General features: G+C 32.8%; 1 protein-coding gene across 1 annotated transcript in view; it reads right to left on the reverse strand.

Annotated features, from left to right (window-relative positions):
* Positions 1 to 2,233: 2,233 nt before the first annotated feature.
* Positions 2,234 to 26,216, reverse strand: part of MCMBP (minichromosome maintenance complex binding protein) — a 30,193-nt gene continuing 6,210 nt past the window's right edge. Inside the window, exons 2-16 of the mRNA XM_003755319.4 lie at positions 25,330 to 25,415; positions 24,351 to 24,491; positions 23,246 to 23,287; positions 20,345 to 20,446; positions 17,211 to 17,355; positions 15,006 to 15,157; positions 13,612 to 13,712; positions 12,677 to 12,846; positions 11,890 to 12,013; positions 10,878 to 10,995; positions 8,845 to 9,010; positions 5,595 to 5,728; positions 3,473 to 3,637; positions 3,116 to 3,204; positions 2,234 to 2,658 (exon numbers count right to left, since the gene is read on the reverse strand). Of these exons, the coding sequence (XP_003755367.1) occupies positions 2,532 to 2,658; positions 3,116 to 3,204; positions 3,473 to 3,637; positions 5,595 to 5,728; positions 8,845 to 9,010; positions 10,878 to 10,995; positions 11,890 to 12,013; positions 12,677 to 12,846; positions 13,612 to 13,712; positions 15,006 to 15,157; positions 17,211 to 17,355; positions 20,345 to 20,446; positions 23,246 to 23,287; positions 24,351 to 24,491; positions 25,330 to 25,415 (1,862 nt within the window). The 3' untranslated portion in view covers positions 2,234 to 2,531. The remainder of the gene's footprint in view (positions 2,659 to 3,115; positions 3,205 to 3,472; positions 3,638 to 5,594; positions 5,729 to 8,844; positions 9,011 to 10,877; positions 10,996 to 11,889; positions 12,014 to 12,676; positions 12,847 to 13,611; positions 13,713 to 15,005; positions 15,158 to 17,210; positions 17,356 to 20,344; positions 20,447 to 23,245; positions 23,288 to 24,350; positions 24,492 to 25,329; positions 25,416 to 26,216) is intronic.

Consider the following 26,216-nt stretch of genomic DNA (forward strand, 5'->3'; position numbering starts at 1 on the left):
TATCCCCAGTCTCCCATCTGGTCTGCCTCTCTAGTCTCTCCCTTCTCCGTTTAGCTTTTCCACTACTTCTCTAGGAGCTTTTCAAAAGGTTCCCCACTTCTCATGTACACCAGTCCCTACTTACAATTTTCCATAACTTATTCTTTGTGTAACTGCATAAATTTAAATTTAACTCTATGTTCAAAATCTGCACTCTACCCTCTCTCTGCCTTTGTAGCCTTTTCATATTTCTACTTTATTCAATATGAGCTATATATCGTAGGCTAAGTGCTGAGGATAAAACAAAGTTTCAAGTTCCTAACTTACATTCTATTGTGCTTCAGTAATACAGACAGAGACAAATGCAAATTAGATCATGTATGGTTAGGTCTGATTATTCCAAATAAACTTATAAGGGTGTCGCAAGCATTTGAATTAAGGCTTCAGAATTACAATTTTGTAAAATATGGCAATTAGTTCCAGCCCAATGGAAATAAGCAGTATGAATTAGAATAATGTGACCCCTTCTCAAGATTAAGTGACAGCCAGATAAAATTTCCAGGACAGAAGGGCATCGACACCTGGAACAACAAAGTGGTTCATGTAGGAGACACCATGAGCTAAAGTTTGAATGAAGGTAGTAGCAAGTGGAATGGGGATCAGAAGGGGTAAAATGCAAGGTGCTTGTGGAAAGACTATATCTGGAAACCAGCTGAATTGCAAAGTGGAATATAAAGAATATTTGATAAAGGCCAGAGTTTCGGAACTGGACTTTTCTCTGAGAGGCTCTAATGCCCACCAAAGGAATTTGTATATTTTATCATAGAAAACATGAGAGCTCTATTTGAGCTTTTTAAGCCTAGAAATGGCCTATTCTTTCTCTCATGAAATTAGAAAATAAATGTAGAACAACTAGGTGGTATTGTGGTAGTACAGGCAAGAAGTGATAGGGAGAGTGCTTGTTAAACTCAAGCTTACAGGATTTGGCTAAAATATACCATGTGCACTTCCATTCTCATTCTTGCCTTAGTCTCTTTGTCCCCCTTGGTTGGAATGGCTTCGAGGTCCATCTCCTATTAATCCTACCGTTACATTCTCTCACCAACAGCCAATTTTTCTTTCCTCTCCTCCCCCTTTTAAACTTTAGGTTTTTCCAAGCACAGCAAAGAACTTTCCTTTACATAGTCCCTATGTTTTTACCCTTTATTAGATTGCAGGGTTCTAGGTCTGCATCCTACCATAGCTCCAGCAACCAGAATTCTCTTACTTAGATACTTACATTTTTGTAATCTATTTCTCTTTCTCTAACCTTGCAGAGGGAAGGAGTATTAGTGCTACCTCCCTAAAGTCCAGGCCCAGTTTCTGCAGACCAGATAAGTAATTAGTGGGATTCCCTTTCTTGTTTCCTCTGTTTACCCCATACTTTAGGTAATAAGTGTTAAGCTGAATTCGAACTCTGGTCCTCCTGATGTCAGGGCCATACTTTTACTATAATTCATCCTCAGAGGTAACCAAGTTTCTGGCAATGAAAGGATGTACCACACTCTGTTCATTGAGAGGTATTATCTATTTAAAACTTAACCAAGAACTTTACTCATTTCTGTGGAAGGTAAATCTGTTATCAAGGCAATTCTTCAAGAGAGTGAAACAAAATAAATCTTTTACTATAAAAATTGTTGTACTGTTTCATAAGGTTCAATGGGAAAATAAAACTTTTACATAGTTAAATCAAGTCCCCCAATATGAATTTTGAGTTTTAGGGAACATGACAATCTGCATAATCAATATTCTCCAATTTAGTACCATAATTAAGGGAAAATAGGAGTAATGAAGGAGTCTGGAAAAATTATTTGAAGGGCCAAGCTAAATAAGAAATGGAATTTTCTTAAGTACATCAGTCGGATTACTCCAACTCCAACTCAAGGTGGAGTAAATGTTATCTTAAAATATATTATGTGTGTGTACATGTACACATACTCCCTCACCCCCCTTACTTGGCTCCAATTTTTTTGAAATTAAAAAGAACTCCCTTCAATCTAAGCAAACTTAATTTCTGTTGAAATAGAAGAGTGAGAAAAAGCTAGATTTGCTACAACTCAGTGCTGACCCTACTTGTCTGCCTGCCTACTGCAGTGTGAAGAGTACAATAAGGTGGTTATTCAAACTTCAGTGAAAAACCTATTTCATTTTCTGTATACACCCTTCACTGAAAAAATCCCTGAAAGCAAAGTGACAATGCAGTTATAATCAGCAGTATTATCAATATTAAATCTTTAATATCAAATAATTTGCACAGTTACCAGTTTAATTACAAAAAAAACTTCAAAAGCTTCATAAAATCAGTAAGTTTAAAAGAAGGCCTTACTGAACACCATATAAACTTCAGTTGTTTTCAGGCATGATTTGGATTTCAAGGAAAAGTCATTTGTTTTCATACAAATAATCTACAAAACAATATGGTATAAATGATATTTCAATTTTACAATAATCTTGTTGCACTTTGCACGTTACTTTTTCATAATCTGTTAAACTAAAGTAAAAGAAAAAAATTTTTAAAGTTCATTTCCATTAACACATTTCTGTTGTTGAAGTCTGGTTTTTCGTAAAGACTCCAGCTGCTTTGCTCTTAGCCACCTCTCTCTTGACAGTGTTGTTTGACCAGCACTTAGAGACAAGAACCTATGTAAAATGCAAAAACCAGTGAGGATGTGAAAAATAGATTAAATGCACCTTGCAGAATCTAAACATGAAGGACCATGAAGTCATGGATTACAGACATTTCTTTTTACAGATGTAAACTAATGAAGGGACATGGCTTACCTACAGGTAGCTACTGAGTAGGGAAAAGCTGAGACTAGAATTGAAATATCTTGAACATATTAGCATCCCACAAACTAAAAATGATGGTTAAGCTGGGTAAGCCACATACACCCACATAAAAGCTCATTTTAAAGATCACATTTTGATTCACTTTCATTTTGGGCTCTATTTTGGTGAGAGAGAGGATATTTGTTATGGCTCACTAGCTTTATGGACTTTTTTACATTTTTACATCAAAACATTAGCTTCATCCACTATGATCCCCATAACAACAACAAAAAAAATACCTCCTAATATGCTAAAGAGAGAGCTTTACCTGGCTACAACCAGTAATCGATGGAGGTCGTCAGCTGTTATGCTCTGTGGGTCATTCTTACGCATTTCCACAAAGTCCTCTTCAACTGCCTAGAGGAAATATCAAATGTCTCACATCACAAGGAAGCCATGGCACACTGAGCTAAAGTGACTTGCTTGAAGCCACAAAAATCATTTTTGTATTTGTGTTTCCTAATCTGACATTTCTGATGTTTACAAAAACATTTTCATTTTCCTACTTCATTCTCCCAATTTTGTATTGCTACTGTATCCATAAGATAACTAATTAAAAAACAAAACCCAATCCAACCCTCCCCCCACTATTAAGAAAAAAGAACACCCTTTGCCACAAACATACCTTGGTTATCTCATCAGATATGCTATAATCCAGCAATCGCAAAAGAGTCAGATAAATGCGGAATTTATTCAAGACAGAAGGGAGTACTGCTGTGAGAAGACTGCTCATATATTCTTCCATATTTGGTGGAATTATTTGTGGCTGCAAGTGGACCTGGCAATCTGACTATTAAAAAAAAACAAAATATGATTATTTCCAAGTTTCTAAACAAACTATCAAAAGGATCTGAATGTTTCTGGTTACAACATGAGTACTAATTTTTGTCAAAGACAAATGTCTTGTTATTAACGAAATTGACAAATTTTCAAGATTGAATACAGTTGCATCATAATTATAGGAAAAGTCACAAAAATTAGACTAAAATAAAAATTTAGTAGGAACAAGTTGGTTGGGTTTTTTTTTTTTTTAAATCCTCAAATAGTCTTTGCATTGAAGGAGCTTGAAAATTCTGAGCCAAGTAAAAGACATAAGGACAATACTACTGCTTAAAGAAATGTTCTTCTGTAGTCAGTGTAAGGCAGCTTGGGATTCCTGAAAATTCTGTTTACATACATGTGTAAATGTCTGACTAAGGTAACATTTTATGGTTGGACTAACCAACTATATGGGAAAATCTGGGAACATCCCACTCTTCAGATGCATGTTACGTCTGACACCTAGTGGTCGTGAGAAGACCTAGTGTGTTCCACAGTATGATCAGCACAAAGGACAATGAGGACTATTTTGGCTTCTCAGGATATGGTCCTGATACTAGTAAAGACCTAGGACAAGTACATGTTCACATATTCACTTTATGACCTGTTGTCATTAACACTCAGAAGATCACTGAAGTGAGTTATTGCTGCAGTTTCACCAGCAAAGAATTGTATATAATCTTAACATATGCATGGGAGGATATTTTGTGGAAGGGATAGTTCTCCCCTCTCCCTTACCCAGGGGCAATTTTCCCCGAATCAGATGCCTTTTTTGGGGAATCACCACGTCATGATCTTTTCCAGTCAACTTAATAACTTAAAATCAGCCAATTCTTTCCTTGCTTACATGAGACACCCCTCTCTACAGCTTCTTTTTTTAATTAAGATTTTTGTGCTTTGCTCATACCACATATTCTCCTCCATAACTCTTTAACAAGTACACTTGCATTCTAAACTAGGATTGCCACTGGTTACCATGTTTGTCTCTGCCAGGCTAGAAGATAAAGTAGATTTAAGGAGGTGCTTCCTGGCCCAGAAACCACAGAGACCTCTGCTATCTTGGAACAAACATAATAGAAGCACTGGAAATTCGACAGAAAAGGTAATTCCAGAGCAGAATCAACAATATGACATTCAACCAACTTTTTTTTTTTTTTTTTTAAAAGAATCTAAGCATTCTTAGGAATAACCTGGAATGCCCTTAGGTCACCTAAACTAGTTCTTTTCCCTGAACAAAAGAATCCACAATTATTCCAATGATCATAGTTTGTATACTTAAATACAACTTTTTTTTTTGGCCCTGAAAATCTCATGAGATTGACCTAACATTTTCTAACTCCAACTTTTTTAGTTTATTCAAAGCTGTGATTTGGTACTAGTTCAAGAAAAGGCTCTATGAAAATTGGCACTTTCATGACAACTTTAAGACCAAAAATAGAATAACCATGTCTAAAGATGTCTAACAGTAATTTTACTTGTTCAAGCATAATAGGAGGCAAAATTTTGACCCAAACTCCTAAAAGTAGCAATTAAGATAAATGTTTTAATTAGGCGGTCAATTGAGAGAAACAATCATGTGACGCAGGAGAGGGGCTGCTAAACATTTAAAAAAAAAAAAAAACAACCACCACCCACCCTATAATTTTTTGGCTCTGCCTGAAAACAGCTATCTTTTCCTTATGATTGGTAACAATTTACACAATTGGACAGTTTTAAATTTCTTGTTAGGAAACTTCTTCTGTACATATTTAAAATGTATGTCACTTATTTATATATTTAAAATGATTCTACAGCCTGAATAATCAGCAATGATTATTTTTAAGTATATTTGGGAAAGAAAATGGGCATCAAGAAGCAGAAGGAAATGTATACTTTTATTCCCACACCTATTAGTACAATTTCCCTCATTCAAAAATCCCTCGACATACCGGTAGGAGTGATCTGCCTTCTGAAGTAATAAGTACGTTAATATTGCAGGGGAATTCCATCTGGTGGTAATTAAAGTCATAATCTACTTTCTGCCAAGTTATTAGGTTGCCCAATGCTGTTACATTATGAACTCCTAGTAAAAGAGAAGAATGTGTAGGATTGTTTTATTTTAATCACTTATGCAAACTAGTTTCATTGATATAAATTAGATGAGAGAATTTTACAATACTATTTAATGAAAGAAAAAATATCAATTATTGCTTACTGATAGACATCATGAACTCAGACAACAAGCAAGAGGAATGGGATATGTCATTAAAAAACCATCACCACCAAAACCCAAATTTAGAGGCCTTTCCAATAAAATCAGATAATGCAACAGTATCCATTATCCCCCACTATTATGCAATATAGTACTAGAAATGTTGACTATAGCAATAAGGAAAAGAAATTTATAGAAGGATCTTTGCAGATATAATGATTTAACTAGAGAAAAGTAGAAAGCCAATTAAAATTAAGTGAAATAACTAAAGCAAATCTGTAACTATAAAATGAATAGACATAAACATAAACAGCATTTCTGTATGCTACCAATGAAACCCAGAAGGAAAAAAGAAAGGTATTTAATTTAAAATAACTATAGAATGTATAAAATATTTTGGAGTCTCTATAACTATATAAATATACTACATATTGTAATTCTTTATGGAAATAAAGAATTAAGTAAATGGAGAAACATGAACTACTTATGGGTACCCTGCTCCAATATAAGAGAAATGACAATACTACTTAAATTTAGTCTCATTCGAAATGACCAAAATACTACTCGAGAGCTAGGAAAAAAATAAAACAAAATTCATCTGGAGGAACAAATGGTCAAAATTCACAAAGGAAATTAAAAAAAAAGTGGGAAGTAAGAAGGTCTAACAGTACCATTTTCAAATTATACTTCAAAACTAGAAATCACCTAAATGACTGATTAAAAAATAAAGGTCACATATGTGCAAGAATGTTTGTGGCAGTCCTCTTTGTAGTGGCCAGAAACTGGAAACTGAGTGGATGCCCATCAATTGGAGAATGGCTGAATAAATTGGGGTACATGAATATTATGGAATATTATTGTACTGTTAGAAATGACCAACAGGATGATTTCAGAAAGGCCTGGAGAGATTTACACGAACTGATGCTGAGTGAAATGAGCAGGACCAGGAGATCATTATATACTTCAACAACAATACTTTATGATGACCAGTTCTGATGGACCTGGCCATCAGCAAGGAGATCAACCAAATCATTTCCAATGGAGCAGTAATGAACTGAACCAGCTACGCCCAGAGAAAGAACTCTGGGTGATGACTAAAAACCATTACATTGAACTCCCAATCCCTATATTTTTGCCCACCTGCATTTTTGATTTCCTTCACAAGCTAATTGTACAATATTTCAGAGTCTGATTCTTTTTGTACAGCAAAATAACAGTTTGGTCATGTATACTTAATTGTGTATCTAATTTATATTTTAATATATTTAACATCTACTGATCATCCTGCCATCTGGGGAAGGGGGTGGGGGGGGTAAGAGGTGAAAAATTGGAACAAGAGGTTTGGCAATTGTTAATTCTGTAAAGTTAACCATGCATATAACCTGTAAATAAAAGGCTATTAAAAAAAAAAAAAAGAAAGAAATGACCAGCAGGATGATTTCAGAAAGGCCTGGAGAGAATTACATGAACGGATGCTGAGTGAAATGACCAGGGCCAAGAGATTATATACTTCAACAACTATACTATATGATGATCAGTTCTGATGGTCATGGTCTTCAGCAATGAGATGAACCAAATCAGTTCCAATAGAGCAGTAATGAATTGAACCAGTTACACCCAGCTAAAGAACTCTGGGAGATGACTATGAACTACTACATAGAATTCCCAATCCTTCTATTTTTGTCCACCCGCATTTTTGATTTCCTTCACAGGTTAATTGTACATTATTTCAAAGTGTGATTCTTTTTCTACAGTAAAATAACTGTTTGGACATGTATATATATATATATATATATATATATATATATATATATATATATATATATATATATATATATATATATATATATATTTATTTGATTTATACATATTTAACATGTATTAATCAACCTGCCATCTTGGGGGGAGGAGGAGTTGGAACAAAAGGTTTTGCAATTGTCAATGCTGAAAAATTATCCATGCATAGATCTTGTAAATAAAAAGGTATAATAAAAAAATAAATAAATAATAAAGGTCAATCAGTAGAACAGATCCAGTATATAACATACAATTCTGCAAAATGTTTAGTAGTCTAGTATTTAATAAAATTAAGGTCAGAACTCAATTAAGGTCAAAACTCGCGTTTTGTACAAAAACGATTGAGAAAACTGGAAAGCACTCTGACAGAAAGCAGAACTAGAGCAACATTTTGTATCACATACTAAGGTAAGCTCCAAACAGATAAGACTATATATATATGTATACAGGGTGACATCATAAAAAATTAAGAGGAACAAAGAAGGATGTGCTTTTTTACAACTATGGAGAAGAGAAGATTGCATAAGATAAAATAGATAATACTGATTATACAAATACACCAACAGGAGGGAAGCAGATAACTGGGAAAAATATATGGTATAGGGAGAGAATAGGATGCAGCCTATTATCAACAAAGAAATCTTAATGGGCTATACTAGTAACCTGTGCAATGTCAATAAGTCCCAAGGAAGGCCCTCCAAAAGATGGGTGGAAACCCTGCCCACTATCCAGAGATGTGAGAACATGGATAAGAGCAGAATACAGAATGAAAAGATGTAGAGGGACTAGAGGAAGGAACCACACTGGTGAAGATCAGAGAAATTGACATCTTCATTCAGACAATGGGAAATATTGAAAACTCAATGAGAAATGCACAAAATTGTTCTTATAAGATTTTTTCATTTGAAAACCATGGGGATCACACTTATTAACTCAATATCAATATTCTAGTGTGAGTTGTTTTAGAATACATACTCTCCTAACAACTTAAATGCAAACTACCTTCTCTAGTAGTTACCAACAACAAAATTAGCACCTAAAAATGTGTTTTTTAACTTTATATAGTCAGTTTTCTACCTTGAAAGGTACTATGATGAATTTTATTTTTAACTTGGGAGTTTCAAAAAAGAATGACAAAAACTAGCTATAATCTTAAACCAATAATGCAGGGACAATGTACATGTACTTACCTGGGGTGTCAAGCTGTCCTTGCTCAAGATGAGTCTCATCTATTACAAGGGAAGTATTATTTGACAGTTGCAAGATTCCACTGACTAAGCGATTAGCTGTGTAATCTTTGTGAGGAATTAACTTCAAGAGGTTCATGTTCTCTATTGTCATCTGTAGACGGAAAGACTTTGAAAAAAAGAATAAAGTTTAATAAGAAAAAAAATCCTTTGTCTTCTATATCATTTATAATCAGGATTCTTAGTAATATTTTTTTAATTACATGTAAAGAGAGTTTTCATTTCTTTATGAGATTTTGAGTTTCAATTTTTTCTTCCTCTCTCCTCCCATCCCCACTCAAGATGGTAAGCAATCTAATGTAAGTTATACGTATGCAAACATATAAACTTCCACATTAGTCATGTTGCGAAAAGAAGAAACAGAACAAAAAAGGAAATATACAACCTCCCACCCCACCAGTGAAAACAGTATGTTTTAAACTACGTTCAGATTCCATTTTCTTTCTCTGGATGTGAATGGTATTTTCCATCTTTTGAAATTGGCTTGGATTATTGCATTGCTGAGAAGAGCTAAATCAATCTAAGCTGATCACTGCACAATGTTGTTGTTTCTACGTACAATGATCTGGTTATGTTCACAACAACCTATTGTTTCTTATGGACAATTGGATGCGATGAGCTTAATTAACAGTAGTAGTCTGTCATTGTGAAACTGTTTTCTTGGCTGTTGTATAACAAGGCCTAAACAATACATACACTACTTTATTTGAAATGAAGTATATAAAATTAACTTAAAGGATGGTTTTTAATTTACTAGTGAATAAAAAAAAGTTGTTTGACAAATGAACGATTAACCACAAGTTACACTTACTTATCTTAGATATAAGAGAAAAAAAAAGTTTATTTCACTAATTAGAGCCAAAAGACCACTTTGATTTAAACCCTTGATTTCAAACAATCTGAAAACATACTGTCTTTCCCAAAAACGAAATGGCAAAACCTCCAAGATTCCAACTAGGACCTGCATATCTAAGAACAGTGAGGCAGTTTGGCTGAAGCACTTTTCATCCAGTTGTGTGCTACTATTTCCTCATCAGCTGTAGGTATAAGATCTTCACTAACCAGGTTTTGATTCTTTATTTCTTTCCCCAAATTTCATGACACTCCTTTGTGTTTTCCTATCTCCTGGTACCCATAACAATATTCTCATATGCCATATTCCACCAGTCAACCCCAAAAAGCTTTTTAAATTTTTGACAGCTATCTTCTGGAAGCTCAGATCTCTAGGGAGGCTTTATTAAGGGTTAAAAATTAATTTGAAAATGATAACTTTGACAGAAAAAAAAAGACACTGAAGCAGTGTGGTTTTTATGGAAATAACAGAAGTCTGAATCAAGATTCTACTCTTGACTGTGCACCAAATAAGTTCCATTGCTTAACCTTGTTCTACAAGTGATGATAGTAATATCTGCTCCAGCTAACAGGGCTAATATAAACATAATCATGAAAAAAAATTTGGGGAGAATAACAAGGAAGAACAGTGGCATAAGGAAAAATTTAGACAATGTAAAAATAATAAACAACCCCCCCCCCAAAAGGAAATATATGCTATATAAATATAAACAGCAGCAAATGGTGTGTTTATAAGATACATGATATTTAGAATGCAGAAGTCCTATTCCTGTATGTTTCTGGCTGACAAGAAAGTGATCATGGATAAGGCTTAAAAGCAATGGTTATATTAGGCTGGAAAAACTTACAGGACTATACCAGTATAAGCCTGCTATCTGCAAAGTGGTCATAGTTAGGTATGAAGTTCATCACCAGAAGGGTGGCCCTCAAGACCCAGAAAATAGAATAAAAAGATGTAAGAGATATATAAGATACCAGAGAAATAAGAAATACTCATTCTAATTTTAGATGAAATTATGACTGGCAATCATTGAATATTAAATATTGGTATTGAATAAAACAAAGCAAGAACTTTCTAAAGTCAAACAAAACAAGTATATGAAGTATATTTAAAATGATCTTACTGCTGGAACAAGATGTTGAATAATTTGATATATGTGTTCTGTGAAGGTACTATTTCGAGGACAGCCACTCAAGTTAACTGTGAATTTTCCTAGAGGGAGAACATCTCTCCTTGTGTATCTGAAAAAGCAAAATCAAAAATTATCAAAAACATTACTAACAAGATTTTCATTTAGGTGATTTTTTTTTAAAAGGGCATTTTTATGACAATCCTATTTTTGAAACAAGTCTTATTTTTTTCACTTAATAGTATTTTTATTTTTTCTTGATTACATGTTAAGATAGTTTTCAACATTCACTTTAAGATTTTGATTTCCAAGTTTTTCTTCCTTCCTCCCCTCCACCCCAAAACACCAAGTGATCTGATATAGGACATGTATGCACAATCATTTTAAACATATTTCCATATTGATCACATTGTAAAAGGGAAAAACATGAGAAAGAAAAAACAAAAGGGAAAATAGTATGCTTCAATCCGCATTCAATCTCCATAATCCTTTCCCTGAATGGAAATGGCATATTCCATCTAAAGTCTTTTGGAATTGTCTTGGACCACTGAATTGCTAAGAAGAGCTAAATCTATCATAACTGATCATCACAATCTTGCTTTTAACTAACAGGTCTTATTTTGGAATGTGTAATTAATATGAAGAAATAGCTAATTCTCTCATTTTACTCAACTCTAGTCAGATTCTGTATTCAATTTTGAGCTTGAAAATTTAAAAGATAATGTAACAAAAAATGTGAGGCAAAATGATAGAATAGTCAGGAAGTCCTACGTTTAAACCTTTGTCCTAAAACCTACTAGTTGTGTTTCCTTGGGCAATATACTAAACCTATCAGTATATCCAAGGCAACTTTACTAAGACTTTAAGTTACAGTGATGATCTATATTAAAGAAATGACAGGTTTGACTTAAAGAGCACTTATTCCTCTCCCCAAATCTAATTTAAAATATGTTCCTTCTCTCAAGTTCCTCCTTAAATTTTTTACTCCATCAGAATTTCAACTTACACAGTGGAGATGAGATGCAATATTAGGTACTCAGCAGCCAAGCTATCTCCCAGAAGAGCATGGGTTAGGAACCCAAGTAGTTCTGCTCTCACAGGAGATAATTCTGACATGAATCCTGAAATAACTGAGAGAAAATACAAACAAAAATTTTAGCACCTTCTCTTATTTTCTTCTAATACATTAAAAAGAAAAGATAATGATTATAAAGTAAAGAATACAATCAAAGATTTTAATAGCAGAACACAACCCTTGCTTTTTGGTCCTCTGAATTTTATAATGTAATTTTCACTTAATAAAAAAGACACATACAGCTTCTCCCTCACTTTATCTATGAAGAATATTGTAAGAGTTGAAAAAAGACAGCAAAGAAACCAAGATGACAGACATTGGCTTACTATGGCACTATATTTTTCTTCTAAAGAATTACATTTTTAATGATTATATGATAATTCTCCTTTACATCACATTAAGATACATGCAATCATACATCTTAATAATTTCTCCCAAATTATATATGTTGCTAGGCTTATTGGATGGCTTGTTTACTTGTATTGAACTTATGTTTTCCCCCTCTTACTTTTTAGTAAGAATTCTCTTTTACAAGTGATATCTTATTGGATAATGGGAGAGGATATACTTGGAAATGAAGGAGATAAAAACAAATTAAATTAATAAAACCTAAAAAAGAAAAATTTCCCTATGCTATAATTAACCTATTAATAAGAGCTACAAAACGTTAATGTAAAAAGCTTTATGAAGGAATCACTGCGATTTTTTTTAAACTTACAGCTTTTGTTCTCCTCTTCCTTAAGAAAAGCAGGCAAGAGTGGATTGATGTGCTGTAATTTCTGGGCTAAAATCACATGAATTCTTGGAACTAATGAAGCAGGGGGGCTATGTACTCTTTGTTCTTCTAGGGTATCCATACATTCCATAGGATCCAGTAATGATGAATCCCTAAGATATTAAAATAAAACTTAATTTTGTAAAAAGTGTTTACAAAATAACAACAGACCTCAAAGCCAATACATAATATTCTCATGGGTTCATCCTCTTCACTTATTTCTCAATATGAATTATAATATGCAGCTTTTAACTGTAAAATTGGCCAAATCTTTAAAAATTTTTCTAAATTGACTTGTAATTTTGGCAAATGGGGGCTGATATTTTGAAAAAGCAATGTTTTCCTTTTGTATGTATTCACAAAAGTAATATGGAGTTAAGGTAAAATTATTTCATGACATAAATATTTCACACAAAATGTCAATGCTTTTTCTGAATTATTTGGGAAGTAATCAAATAGACTTGACAAGAGGTTCAAAAAGGAGTGTTCAACTCAACAATTTAGCTTGTAAATTTTCCATTCTGCCTCTTTTAATACATTAACTGTTCTGGTAATTTTGCATTTCTACATAATCCTCATTAAAGAGTATATGGCCAAATAAAGAAAAATTGAAATTGTGTCATTATGTTCTAACAACTCTAATAAAATGATTTGGCCTGAAATGGTAATTTTAATTTTGGTATTCTTTAAAGACTTTTATCCAGTATGAAATTAAAAAAAAAAAAAATCTTGTTCTTCCACTTAAAAAGACATAGTGAACATGTCTGAAAACAATTCAAGTACTTTCTGCTAATGTCAGGTTGTAAACCAGTCATTTAAAACCAGAATGCTTTTAAAAAATGTCCTTTCCTCCAAACTATAAAGAAAAAAATGCTTACCTTTCTTCATTATTCAATATGCTCAGCACTGGATCCACGGACAAAATGCCATACACCTCAATAATATCATTCACTTTGAAACAATCCCAATTTTCATAAACCTGACAAAAAAAAAATCAGTGTGAAATAATCAGTTTCAAGGTATACTAGGTAAACAACATGCATCTCTAAATTTTTCTTCATCCCAATAACAGGCAGCCTCAAAGAAAATGACTCATTTCTATAGTGCTTTAATAAGGTTTACAACAAAGCACTTTCCTCACAACACCCCTGTGAGGTAGGTAGTATAAGGATTATTGGTCATTGTTGGCACACAGCTATAACCACTTAAGTTAGAATTCAAACCCAGGTCTCCTAGACTTCAAGAATTCGTCAATGTTTCCAATATTCTACACTATCTCATCCTTAGAAAACTCCAATAGCAAGTACTCTGTTGTAGTGTAAAGAATTACTTCCAAATCATGGACTACTGAGTGATGGAAAGATCTTAAGAGATTTTTTTGTAATGACTTATCCCCTCCCCACTCCCACGTTGCCCTACTAGTAGGAGAGTTAAAAGAAAAACTACAAACTGCTGACTTATATCCAATAGACTTTTTCTTCCAGCTGACTCACTACACAGATCTTCCCCACAGTAGCTATTTTGTTAAAAACAGAAAACTAAGGATATATGCCACTTCAAAACCAACCAACCACACATAAACAAGAAAAAAAGAACGACAATTTTAGATGTCTTTTTCAGAGCCTCTTTTTCCAAAGTGTTATTTTAAAGTGTTCTCCTGGCCTGAAGATAACCCTGAATTGCTTAATGGCTGGACTAGTGGAAAGTCAAACACTGGCAAGTGGAAAGGCTTCAGGTGCAGGAATGGGAAAAGACAGCACATATCTTGTCTGAATACTAAACTAGATGAATTTGAGGAAGTTAATAACTAGTTCAGCATGATCACAAAGGAACATTTTTTTTTCAGGCACAACCAACTCACACCAACTAACAAATAGAAGAATTATAATCTGTATTACTAGTTTGCAATATCCATACTGATAGAATCATGGATCCCAAATATTCCTTTTACCTAATGTCAAGCTACAAATTTAATCTGATCACTAATTTTCAAAATAAAAAAAAACCACCCTGCAATATTTTGAAAAAAGCCAATATAGACAAGGTAATGCGTCTCTCTAATGAGATCAGTCACTGTTGGATCTCTTTTCTTACTAAGTCATTTTGTGGAAGAATGGAAGCAGATAAACGAGGAAAGAAAATATAACTGTTTCAGTCCAGCATCCTCTACTGTGTTTGGCATTCAGTACATCTTGTCTATTCTTCTTTCTAATCCATCAATACTCATACTGTCTATTTCACGAAGTTAAATGTTCATGAACAGTCTAATTACCTTTACAAGGCATGCAGGGCCTTTCTCTCCTGGCAGTGGAAAATTGAGATCAAGAGGAGGGGTGCAGTTTGGGGAGTTCAAGTGTTGCCCAGCAGAAGCCTCAGTTTCTAACCGTTTTGGCTCTCCATACCCATGAAGATCACCAACCTTCCCTAAAATCAAAAGAAATAACTGTACTTTCTAACACCCCTGGGAGAAAAACAAACCTCAACAACCTTATCAGTCTGATTCCTTATCAGACTAATGATGCTTCTCACTGGACAAAACTTAAGTGGTTAATTTTTCAGGGAATAATACAAGCTAATAAAGGCTTTTGCAAAACATATGAGGAAGACAATAAAAAATTAATTTGCAAAATAGGATAAATTAAAATTTTTCTCCTAACAAACTGTACAAATAACAAGAAAATGGGGCACAAACATTTTATGAAACAAGTGCTAAAAAAAGAAGAGCTATGATGAAGAATGTTTTACAGTAAAAGAAATAAAATACATCTAAAAGCAAAACAATTCATTTGTTTTAAAAGTATTTCCTTGAAGTTATTTTATTCTCTAATAACAAAATATGTCTTTTACTTTCTAGACACTGGCAAGAAATTATCAATCAATTAACAAACATTAGGATTGCACATATTTAATTTATATCAGATTGCTTGCTATCTTAGGGAGGGAGAAGATAAGAAAGACAAAAATTTAGGATACACAGTTTTAGAAAAATGAAAGTTGAAAACTATCTTTACATGTATTTCAAAAAATAAAATACTAGAAAAAGTAAATAAATAATAAAAATTCATTTACTATGTACTAGGCATTTTACCAAGCATAAATTATCTTCCAATTAAATAGGTTTATTTCTACAAACAAATGTAAAACTGTTAAATCTTCCTTTTAGGAAACCAATTTTTCAGAATTGTGTCTGACATCTACTCAAGAAATGACCTTTTTACATTAAAACCTTCACATTATCTCAGCTGAATGACTACTGACATGTATATTGCAAAAATTTTTAAAGCTATACTGCCAAATGATTGCTATTGTATTCTGAACCCCTTCTCTGAATTAACTTTTAATCTTTCTTCCTTTTCTACTGTTAAAGGTATTAATGAACTAATTAAAATAATAATTCCACTTCCTTTTTCTGCTACCTTTTATGAAAATCATTTTCATAAGAAAATGGGAGAAGAAACAGGGACAAAGGTATACTACATGTAAAATAAAGAGATGAAAAGTACCCATTTTGCCTTCAAAAAATTAACCAATAATGATTCATCTTTTTAAAAAGTCAAAAAGTTGTTTAAAATTTCAAGTTCTCATAACATGCAAATTTATTAGTTTGGTACAAACTAGTAACATGACAAAAAAATTTTTAAGGAAAAAAAATTACATTTTAATTTCTTTTGCCTTGCATTATATTGCTTGCATAGTAAATCTGACCATAAATATTTGTTTGATTATTCTTCAAATTTGGGGAGCAAACGAAGCTAATAATTGAAATACATACTTTTTTCTTGGGCGATTTAAGAAAAATACATGGCTTTATACCACAAAGCAAGCATGTTTCAAGAACAAGGAAATAGCTTTTAGGTACTCTAAAAGCACTAAAGAAGATAAGCTGAAAGTGAAGGCCATATGAGCTGAGGAAAGACATTTTATTTTCAGTCTAACACAACTCAGGAACTTTCATACCTGTAGGCCAGCTAAAATAGATTTGTCAGTTTAAGAATTATTATAAGTAATGCTACCAGGTAACCTCTTGTTATCAAGAGATAAAATCTGTTTATACCTATTAATAGTTCTGATACAACAATCTACTTAAGCTTGATAAACATCTTTTGGGTGGTGGGAGGCTATAAAGAAGAGGCATAAATGAATCTCCCAATCTTGCTCAGGCTATAAGTATTTTCACCTCAAATGAGATCCAATGGACAAAATGTTACAAAGCTTTGACAAGCTCAGTTTCTGCCTGGGGCTGGTTTCCCTGGCATTAGGGACGTGGCAGCTCTGCCCCCTGCTCCCTGAGGCCAGAATTAGTGCAGAAAAGTGATCAGTATTAGCTTAGTACAGCTCAGAATTTCCAAACTCAAGCGCTTCAACAGCCTCAGTTCACCAGTGGCAGGGAATTACAGGTGTGCAACATTCTAACCAGTGATCGATACTCTTGAAGTTAGTCCAGTTTTAAACTTATTAGAGAATACTATTATATTACCTGTATGTCTTAAACCTGTATGTTGATCTTTCTGTTTAGATGGATGAAGGTCCATATCTTCATCATCTTCGTAACTTCTCTTGTGACGACTTGGAGTGTAGGAAGTTGAGGGGCTAACCCGAGCTTGACTCGCACTAACATATGAGTAAAATACAAAATTAAGGAAACCACCACATAGATTTTAAAATCAAAAGTATTGCTTTTTAACAGCTCCTTAAAGATTACCAGCTTGTATGTTAGTTTAATAGATTAATAAGACCCATTCTACTATGTTATTGCTTTCACAAATTTCTTTCAGGATACTTTATTATTTATTTAGTATTTATTATCAATGATGACATATTCTTTAATTTCACATATGAGAATTTTTAGAAGTTACACCATGACTCACCATTCCTAAAATTTACCAAGAAGCTGTTACCATGATTTCAATACTTCAATAATCTTTAATTCATTAGTGAGATTTCTCTCTACCTATCTTACAATTAAAATTAGGCATAACTATAAAGCTGAAGAATAGGGAAAGCAACTTTTTTTCTAATAAAGAAATGACTAAAAAACAATTCACTAAGTGCTTACTATCAAATATCAAAACTGTTAAATTAATATCAAAACTATATCAAGCTCTTTGGTTAAAAATAGAAAAGCAAGATGGTTCTTATTCTCAACAAGTTCCAGTTTAATAAGGAAAAACAAACTACACAGGAAGATTTAGTGTTTAGATGGGTGGCCAGGCCTGAGAATCCCAATGGGACAGTAGCAGGGTAATAATATAGTTTCCTAAAGTACTGTAGACCCCAAAGTTCTGGGGTCCTGGTTTGGGAGTGAGGGAAAATCATAGGATCTCAGAGCTGGAAGAGACCTCACCTAGTTCACCCAATATTCTTAAATAAGTGATTATCCAGCCCTACTGCTACTCTAGTGATTGAGGAGTCTGCTATATCCTTTGGTAGTACTTTTCAAATTTGGACTGTACTGACTGTTAGGAAATGTTTTCTTACATTAAACCCAAAATCAAGCCATAACTTCCATGCATTTGATACTAGTTACATTTTCTGGGACCCTATATGTAATTTTTCTTCCCCAAAAATAGTGACAATAATTACAAAAATAGTACAGATTAAAATTTTAGAGTAGAAAGAGACCTTAAAGTTCATTTAGCATATTTTCATTTAACAGTTAACCCATATAAGTAAAATGACTTATTAATAAATGACAGCTTGCATTTTAGGAACTGCTCACTGATGTTCTAATTTCAAGGTTTTAAACCCAATAACCCTGGCAATTACTGTTACTATTCAGAGAAGCTAAGCAGTCCTATAGCTAGTATCAGAAATAAGATCTAGTCCTAATGAATGATCCAGGGATTACCCAAGCATTACAATGTAGATCATCCTGGAACCCTGATTTGCATATGAAATCACACTACATCTTCACAATAGTGGAAAACCATTCTCTCCTTGTTCTCAATGTTTTAAAAGATTAGAACTTTAAGATCTAGTGATCTATGCATTTACATTAGTCAAAGTAAAAACAAGAAAATTTGTTTACATCAGAGAAAAGTCTCAAATAATTTTATGTTTAGTTTTTGTTAAAAGTTAAGACACATAAGTTTTAAAAATAAAGTGTTTTACATGTAGCTAGGGAAAATAAAATTAAAAAGGAAAAAAAAAAGATTGAGAAAGGAACATTAAAAAAAATTACGATACATGTGAAAATATAGGAAAAAAAAAAACCTTACAGAAATAAAGCTAAGTTTCAAAATCTATTCATTTGTGATTGGTAAGTGGAATGAAATCCACTTAATTAAGTATTCAGTGGAATGAAAGTTATATGTTGATCTTTCAAATTACTTGGGTAAACTATTAATAAATATATCTTTCCTTTCCCCCAAGTTTCTGAAACTGTTAGGAACAATACAATATAATGTTCACAAAAGTATTTCTTTACATCCTTGTGAGGTTGATAGTACAAATATAATCATTTTCCAAATTAAAACTCTGAGGTATCACCTCACATCTATCAGAATGACCAATGTGATAGAAAAGAAAAATGATAAGTGTTGGAGATATGGGAACATTTGAACATTAATGCATTGTCAGCGGATTTGTGAACTGATCCAAACACTCTGGAGAACAATTTGGAACTGTGCCCAAAGACATAAAACTATGCAAACCCTTTGATCTAGCAATAGCACTACTAGGTCTATAATCCAACGAGACATTAAAAGGGGAAAAGGACTCATATGTGCAAAAATGTTTATAGCAGTTTTTTGTGGTAGCAAAGAACAGAAATTGAGGAGTTGCCCCAACAACAGAATGGCTGAACAAGTTGTGGTACATGAATGAAATAGAATACTATTATTTTATGAGAAATGATGAACAGGTGGATTTCAGAAAAACCTGTAAAGATTTACATGAGTTGATGCTGATTGAAGTGAAAAGAACCAGGGTAAGTATACACAAGTTACTGTACAGTAACAGCAACACTGTACGATAGACCCAGCTCTTCACAGCAATACAGCGATCTTAAAGACTAATGATGAAAAATGCTATCCACATTTAGAGAAAGAACATGAAATACGAATACAGATTGAAGCATACTATTTTCATGTATTTTTAGGGTTTTTCTTTCTTTTTCATGGTTTCCTTTTATTCTGATTCTTCTTTCACAACATTACTAATGTAGAAATGTTTTAACATAACTGTACATGTAAAAAAACCTATTTCAGATTGCTTGTTGTCTTAGGGAGGGGAAAAAATTTGGGGATACAAAATCTTACAAAAATGAATGCTGAAAACTACCTTTCTATGTAATTGGGGAAAAAAATTAAATACCATGAAGTGCAAAAAAGAGAAAGAGAGAAAGACATACATAGAGACAGAGAGATCTAAATATCTGGAGACATGCTCATGCATAGAACAAGCCAATAAAATAAAATAATTCCAAAAACAACAACAACAACAACAAAAAAAAAAACCCCAAAAAACCCCCACAACCCTACAACAACAAAAAACATAACATTCTCCCTCATATGCTCCTTTCCTCCATTTATAGATGAGAAAACAGCCTCACAGAGGTTCAGTGAAGCACCAAGTTGAAGCCTAGATTACCCAAGAACAGAAAAAGGATATTTCTTTTACCCATGCTGATTCTCCTGGCACTGGGACACAATAGAAAGTCTGTCGTTCCAAAGTAGTGGTCTGGGCAGAGTTCAAATCAACTTCTTGTTGAGGCTGTAATAAAAAGCAGCATAAGAGATGAAATAATGAACATATTAAAATTAGACTTAAACTTCAACCTGGAAAGGGGATGAAAAAGGGAAACATTGGGAAATGAAGATATTAAAAATAAGTGATATTATTAAAATTTTATTTTTAGAAAACTCAACTACATTTTGATAATCTACAGAATGATGTGTACTTTCCATGGAAATGAAATAGAATTATAATAAGCATTCCATTAAAAATAAATAATTGGTCAAGCAAAATAAAGAGGGAAACATTGTAAATTATGTTGTAATCTGAACATTTCCCCATCCCCATGATATACCTTGCCCAAGACTATAAAAATCAATAAACCAATAATCAATTCTTCCTGCAATGATAAGTTAAATATTTACAATCTATCTTTATTATTACTTTTATAAAGAAAAATATAGACCCCTGTAATTAAGTAAAACGTATAACCATTAGGGGCATAGTTCCATTGCACTTCCTGGGAAAGACAAATAGAGAGATCCAAAAAATCTAGACATAACCATAAAATGCATTTTTAGAGATAACCTAACTGTCCAATACAGGGATCTCTTCCATTTCCACTTGAATATTTTGAATGTCCGGTAAGCTCACTAAATCACAAGACAGCCTATTCCATTTTTAGATATCTCTGACTGTTAAGTTCTTCCTTGAATAAGCAGAATAAAGTAAACAATATGCCCAATGATCTTCAAAACATAAATGGAAAAAACAACATAAGAATCAAAACAATACTGCAGAATTAAAACCAAACTTGACCCCAAATAAGAGATAAGGCATTTTTCTCTTCCACATTCTTTGAAACAAAGAGGGGGAATGCAGATGTCAAATAATGTACAAAATATGAGACATTTTCAACATATTAACATGTTTTGCTAAACTTTCCCATCCCCTTTTAAAAATTCTCTATTATAAAAGATAACTCTGAGAGGTAAAAAGGTTATAAAGATACTTTAAGAAATGTAAGTAATAGGGAAAAAAAATTTATCCAAAGAAGTTCTTTGATTTCGTGATATAAAACCTCTTCAATTTTATTTGTATTCTCTGGAACAACACCAGTTTAATCCCTATTTAATTAAAGATAAGTTTTCCAGATACTTAGCTAATATGTTCTCTTTTCCAGAAAAATTATTTCAAAATCAAATTAATAATTTACCTGGAGGAGGTAACACACTAGTTGGATCAGATATAATGATGCACCATTCAATATTATGTTAAAATGTTAACAGATGGAACTTTTCCCCACAAATGTTATCAACATAGATTAATGGATCAATATGTAAAATACTATCAATCCCAAGATTTTTTTAAAAGTTCTAAAAAGAAAAAGATTAGACTTTGGAAGTTATGTTTTCTCAATAATTTAATGTGTATTTAATAGGCACATGATCTCTCTTATACCAGAAATAAATTCCAAACTTCTTCAGTAACAAATCTAAAAATAATGACACTTTAGCGTTTTCATTTAGTCCTGTGTATGTCTTTTGCCTAAATATGCATAATCAGAAAAAAAAAAAAAACTTTACGGAATTCAGAATCTAGGTATATATACTTGGATTCTGAATTCCACGAAATAAGTATGTGTATGTGTATGTGTATACACACACACACATACACAGGTCATTAACAACTCCCATGTGATTTTCGGCTTTTTAGAAAATAAGCTTATTACACATGGCTTTACCTTTCAACCATCACTATATTCAGTATTCTGTCTCTCTATTGGTTAGAAAGTAAAACTTTCTCCCTTTTCCACCCCCATCCTGCAATTTTTTTATTACTAAAGAGGCTAATTTAGTCTATTAAGAGAATCATCTGTTCCCTTGAGGAGAAAAATATAGGGAATAAAATGATTACTGAGGTGTGCAGATAAGCAAGTTTGTAAAATGCAAATCTCATGCAAGTATATTAGTAAGGAAGTGACAAATTTCTATTTTTAAAGTAGCCAATGATTAAATATGCTAATTAAAACCAAAATTTCAAGTGTGTGGAAAACACTAATTAAAATATTTATTATAAACTCCCTGTATGTTATTTAAAAAAAAAAAAAAAAAGACATGCCAGGCAGTTATAATACAAGTGACAACTGAGGGAGATAAATATCTACTATTTTTCTCAGATATATGAAACAAAATAAAAGCTTATCATTCGTGTACTTAAAGAAAAAAAAATTTCAGTATCAAGTTCAAGAAGAGTCATAAACTCCAGCATATACTCTTCTAAGGGGATCAAAACCAGAAAATTCTTGTACAATACAAAATATTTATAGCAACATAATTTTTTTGGTAGCAAAGAACAAACTAGGGAACCCATTAATTGGAGAATGGCTAAACAAATTATGGTTCAAGAATATAGGCAAATATTACTGAGTCATAAGAAATGATAAATATAAAGAATTCAAGAAACAGGAAAATGTAAAGGAACTGATATAGATTGAAGTAAACAGAATAAGGAAAATAAAAACAATGACTATAATGTAAATGGAAAGAACAACAAAACTGAAAGCTGTGTATTATAAATAAGCTTGAACCTTGAGAAGAGATGAGAAAATATACAGAAGTAATGACTATGTGGGTAGTGTTAGTTTGACAGATTTGACTTTCCCCCATCTTTCTGCATTTTTTATTACAGGGGATAGATCACTGAGGAAAAAAAGGACAATTATATTTGGAAATTTATGTGATATAAAAACAAAAGTTACCAATAAAAAGAGAACTGTAACAAGTTCTGATTTAAAAGTCTTGTTTTTTAAAAAATATTTTAAGCTGCAACACATACCCCACATTCTGCTATGTCTCTGTATTTTCCAAAATGTAAAACCTGTGAACAACAACAACAAACTGATTCAACATTCAATCAAAACAAATTATAGATTTTTACAACTCAAGAATCAGAACTGCTACAACAGAATGACAAAATTTAGATATCAAAATTGTAAGCAGCTCTGAAATGCTTTAAGTTTATATATTCAGGGACTCTGAAGTCTTCTTCAGATGCTTCTTCACCAAAACCCATCAAATACGACAGCTAGTTACTAAAAATCTACTTGATAAACTGTACAACCCATTATCTAAAGCATCATTACCTGTAGGAATTTAGTATTAACTTTATGGCCAAATCAAAGCTTAAAATCATAATCTTGGTGTCCAATATCTCCAAATATCCAATATAAAAGCAAAGGTTTCTCCATAATATTATTGCTACAATATTTTAACTTTATCAATTTATCAACTAAGAGTCGAATAATTATGAAATCACATAAAGATATGTTTCTCAGAGATGGCAGATTTTTTGTCACAAGGAAGATTCAATGGAGAAGGGGTAGGAATAGGAAGGCACACTGGAAAATTACTAGTATTTCCAAGACATCAATAAAATGTATTTTAGTTAAATTAACAGAATTCATTTACCAGATATTAAGTTTCTGGCTTCTTAAAGTTTGTGAGTTGGGATCCTTCCAAAGTGATTCCTAAGAAGTCTTTGAAAATCCTTATAAAAATATACAACCCAACTCCCCTTGCCAACTCATACCAAACCCTCTTAACTTGGCAGAGAAAAAAAGCAGTATACAGTGCATTCCTGCCTCTAGTTTTTCTTATTCTATCACAAACAACTCTTCATGACCCATGGACCAGAGCACATCTATTCTGTGCATGGGTTTTCTTGCCAAAGATACTGGAGGGGTTTGTCATTTTGTTCTCCAGTGAATTTAGGCAAACTGAAGTTAGGTGACAGCCCCAGATCATGAAGCTAGAAAGTGCCTGAGGGCAAATTTGAATTCAGATCTTCCTGACTCTAAACCTGCTATTGTTCACTAATTCACCTGGCTGCCTCTACAGGTTTTCCTTATTCTGTGACTAAACTTTAAAGTAGCAATACATACCCGTGCTTTTGTATTTGGATCAACGGTTTCATAGACTCCCATGTAAAACTCAGGATCAAACATATCCTGAACCATGCAGCGAAATTTCACAAAACTATTGGGTTTCAGATAATGAAGAGGAACATCATTCAATGATGGTACCTTAATGGGAAGAAAAATAATTTTAAAACAAAAGTAAAATTAGACACATCTCCAGATTTAACAAATATTTATCATGTGCCTAATACATTTCATTCTATGCACTGTGAATACCTATTGGGAATACAAACACAAAAATGAAATAGTCTGATCTCAAGGAGCTTACATTTTATGAGGTAAAACAAAACAGTTATATGTCAATTATTATGGATACCATTATCAGCCAAAATTTCACATGGCAAAAGGATTCCTTCCAAGTCTCAACTGTCAACTGAATTATCCCAATAACCAATACAATAAAATCATCAAAAGATTTTCACATTTCCTTAAAAGCTCACTGTATAAGAATTGCACATATTTAACATATATCTGATTACTTACTGTCTAGGGGAGGGAGAATGGGTAGGGAAGGGAGAAAAATCTGGAATATAAGGTTTTGCAAGGATAAATGTTGAAAACTATTTTTGCATGTATTTTGAAAATAAAAAAGCTTTTTTTTTTTAAAAAAAAGTTCATATATAAATATATGCTCTCTTCAAGAGAAATAAGATCTGCTCTGTAGAGCTCTACTTTACAAATAATGTAGATATAAATTCCAATCAAATCAAGATACTATACTATCTGTGACAATAGCAATGTAGCATTTTTCTATACTAAATATTAAACGACAGCTTGTCAACTACTGCCATCTATAGGCACTGAGATATAGCATCTCTTGAAGCCATCACAATAGCATCTTAACCTACTAGTTACTGAAAAAAATACAAGTTAGGGACATTAACTTGACTCCAAAATAAGATTAAATTTAAAAAAATTAGAAACAAAAAATCGTTAATCTTACCCATTTAGTAGCATTACTTTCTTTTAGCTTTTCTTTGAAATATTCAGTTACTTTCTTCTCCCAGTCAGAATTTAATCCATTTTGGGCTGAAAGGGGAAAATTCACCTTTTTAAAACAACAATACAATAACTTGGGGCTTTATTTAGTTGATTTATGCCATTAAGTTGCTAAGAATCAAAACTAGTCCTTTATATACTTGTCAAATAGTCATTGCTCAGGTGAGGGGTAAAATGCAGAATATAAAGAAAACATTTTTTTAAAAAGAACAACACAAACCTAATTCCAACCATTTACCAAAGAGGGCAATGAGTTGTCAGCTCTGTAAACTTTGAAATAATTGGTAAATGCAAGTGTTATTAAATAGCAGCTTAAAATATAATTTGGAATAGCTCACATCTATCTTTACTGTGTTTTCCTCATAACAATTCTCTGAAAGCATGTAACTCTCACACACTTCACAGAGGAAAGTAAGGTTAAGTGAACTGCCCGAGTTAACACAGCCACTCGGCACATTCCACTGCCAGCTTCCAGCAAAGGTATGCAATGCTATGAGTGTGAGTGGGCTGTGCAAGCATGACAAAAAGAATTAAGGAGAAACTATACCACAAAGCTTGCCATTCCTCCTCCCTGTCACACAGGATATACACCCTTGCCTAGAGATGCTCTTAAAAGCACTTTTTTTTCTTTTTTTTCCACCTCTGAACCCTCCCAAGCTATTTTGGAATTTACTGTCTTGATTTCTTTCTTAAGGATCAGGCCTTAAACCAAAACCAATCTGATTCTAATTGTCCAGGAATAGGTCCTAGGCCAAGCCCCATTTGATCATTGTCAGGATCCTGATGGACTCAGATGGAATGTAAATAGCAATCATCTCTGCTTGGGCCTGA

Source organism: Sarcophilus harrisii, chromosome 2 (genome assembly GCF_902635505.1).
Source record: "Sarcophilus harrisii chromosome 2, mSarHar1.11, whole genome shotgun sequence".
NCBI classification, from domain to species: Eukaryota; Metazoa; Chordata; class Mammalia; order Dasyuromorphia; family Dasyuridae; genus Sarcophilus; species Sarcophilus harrisii.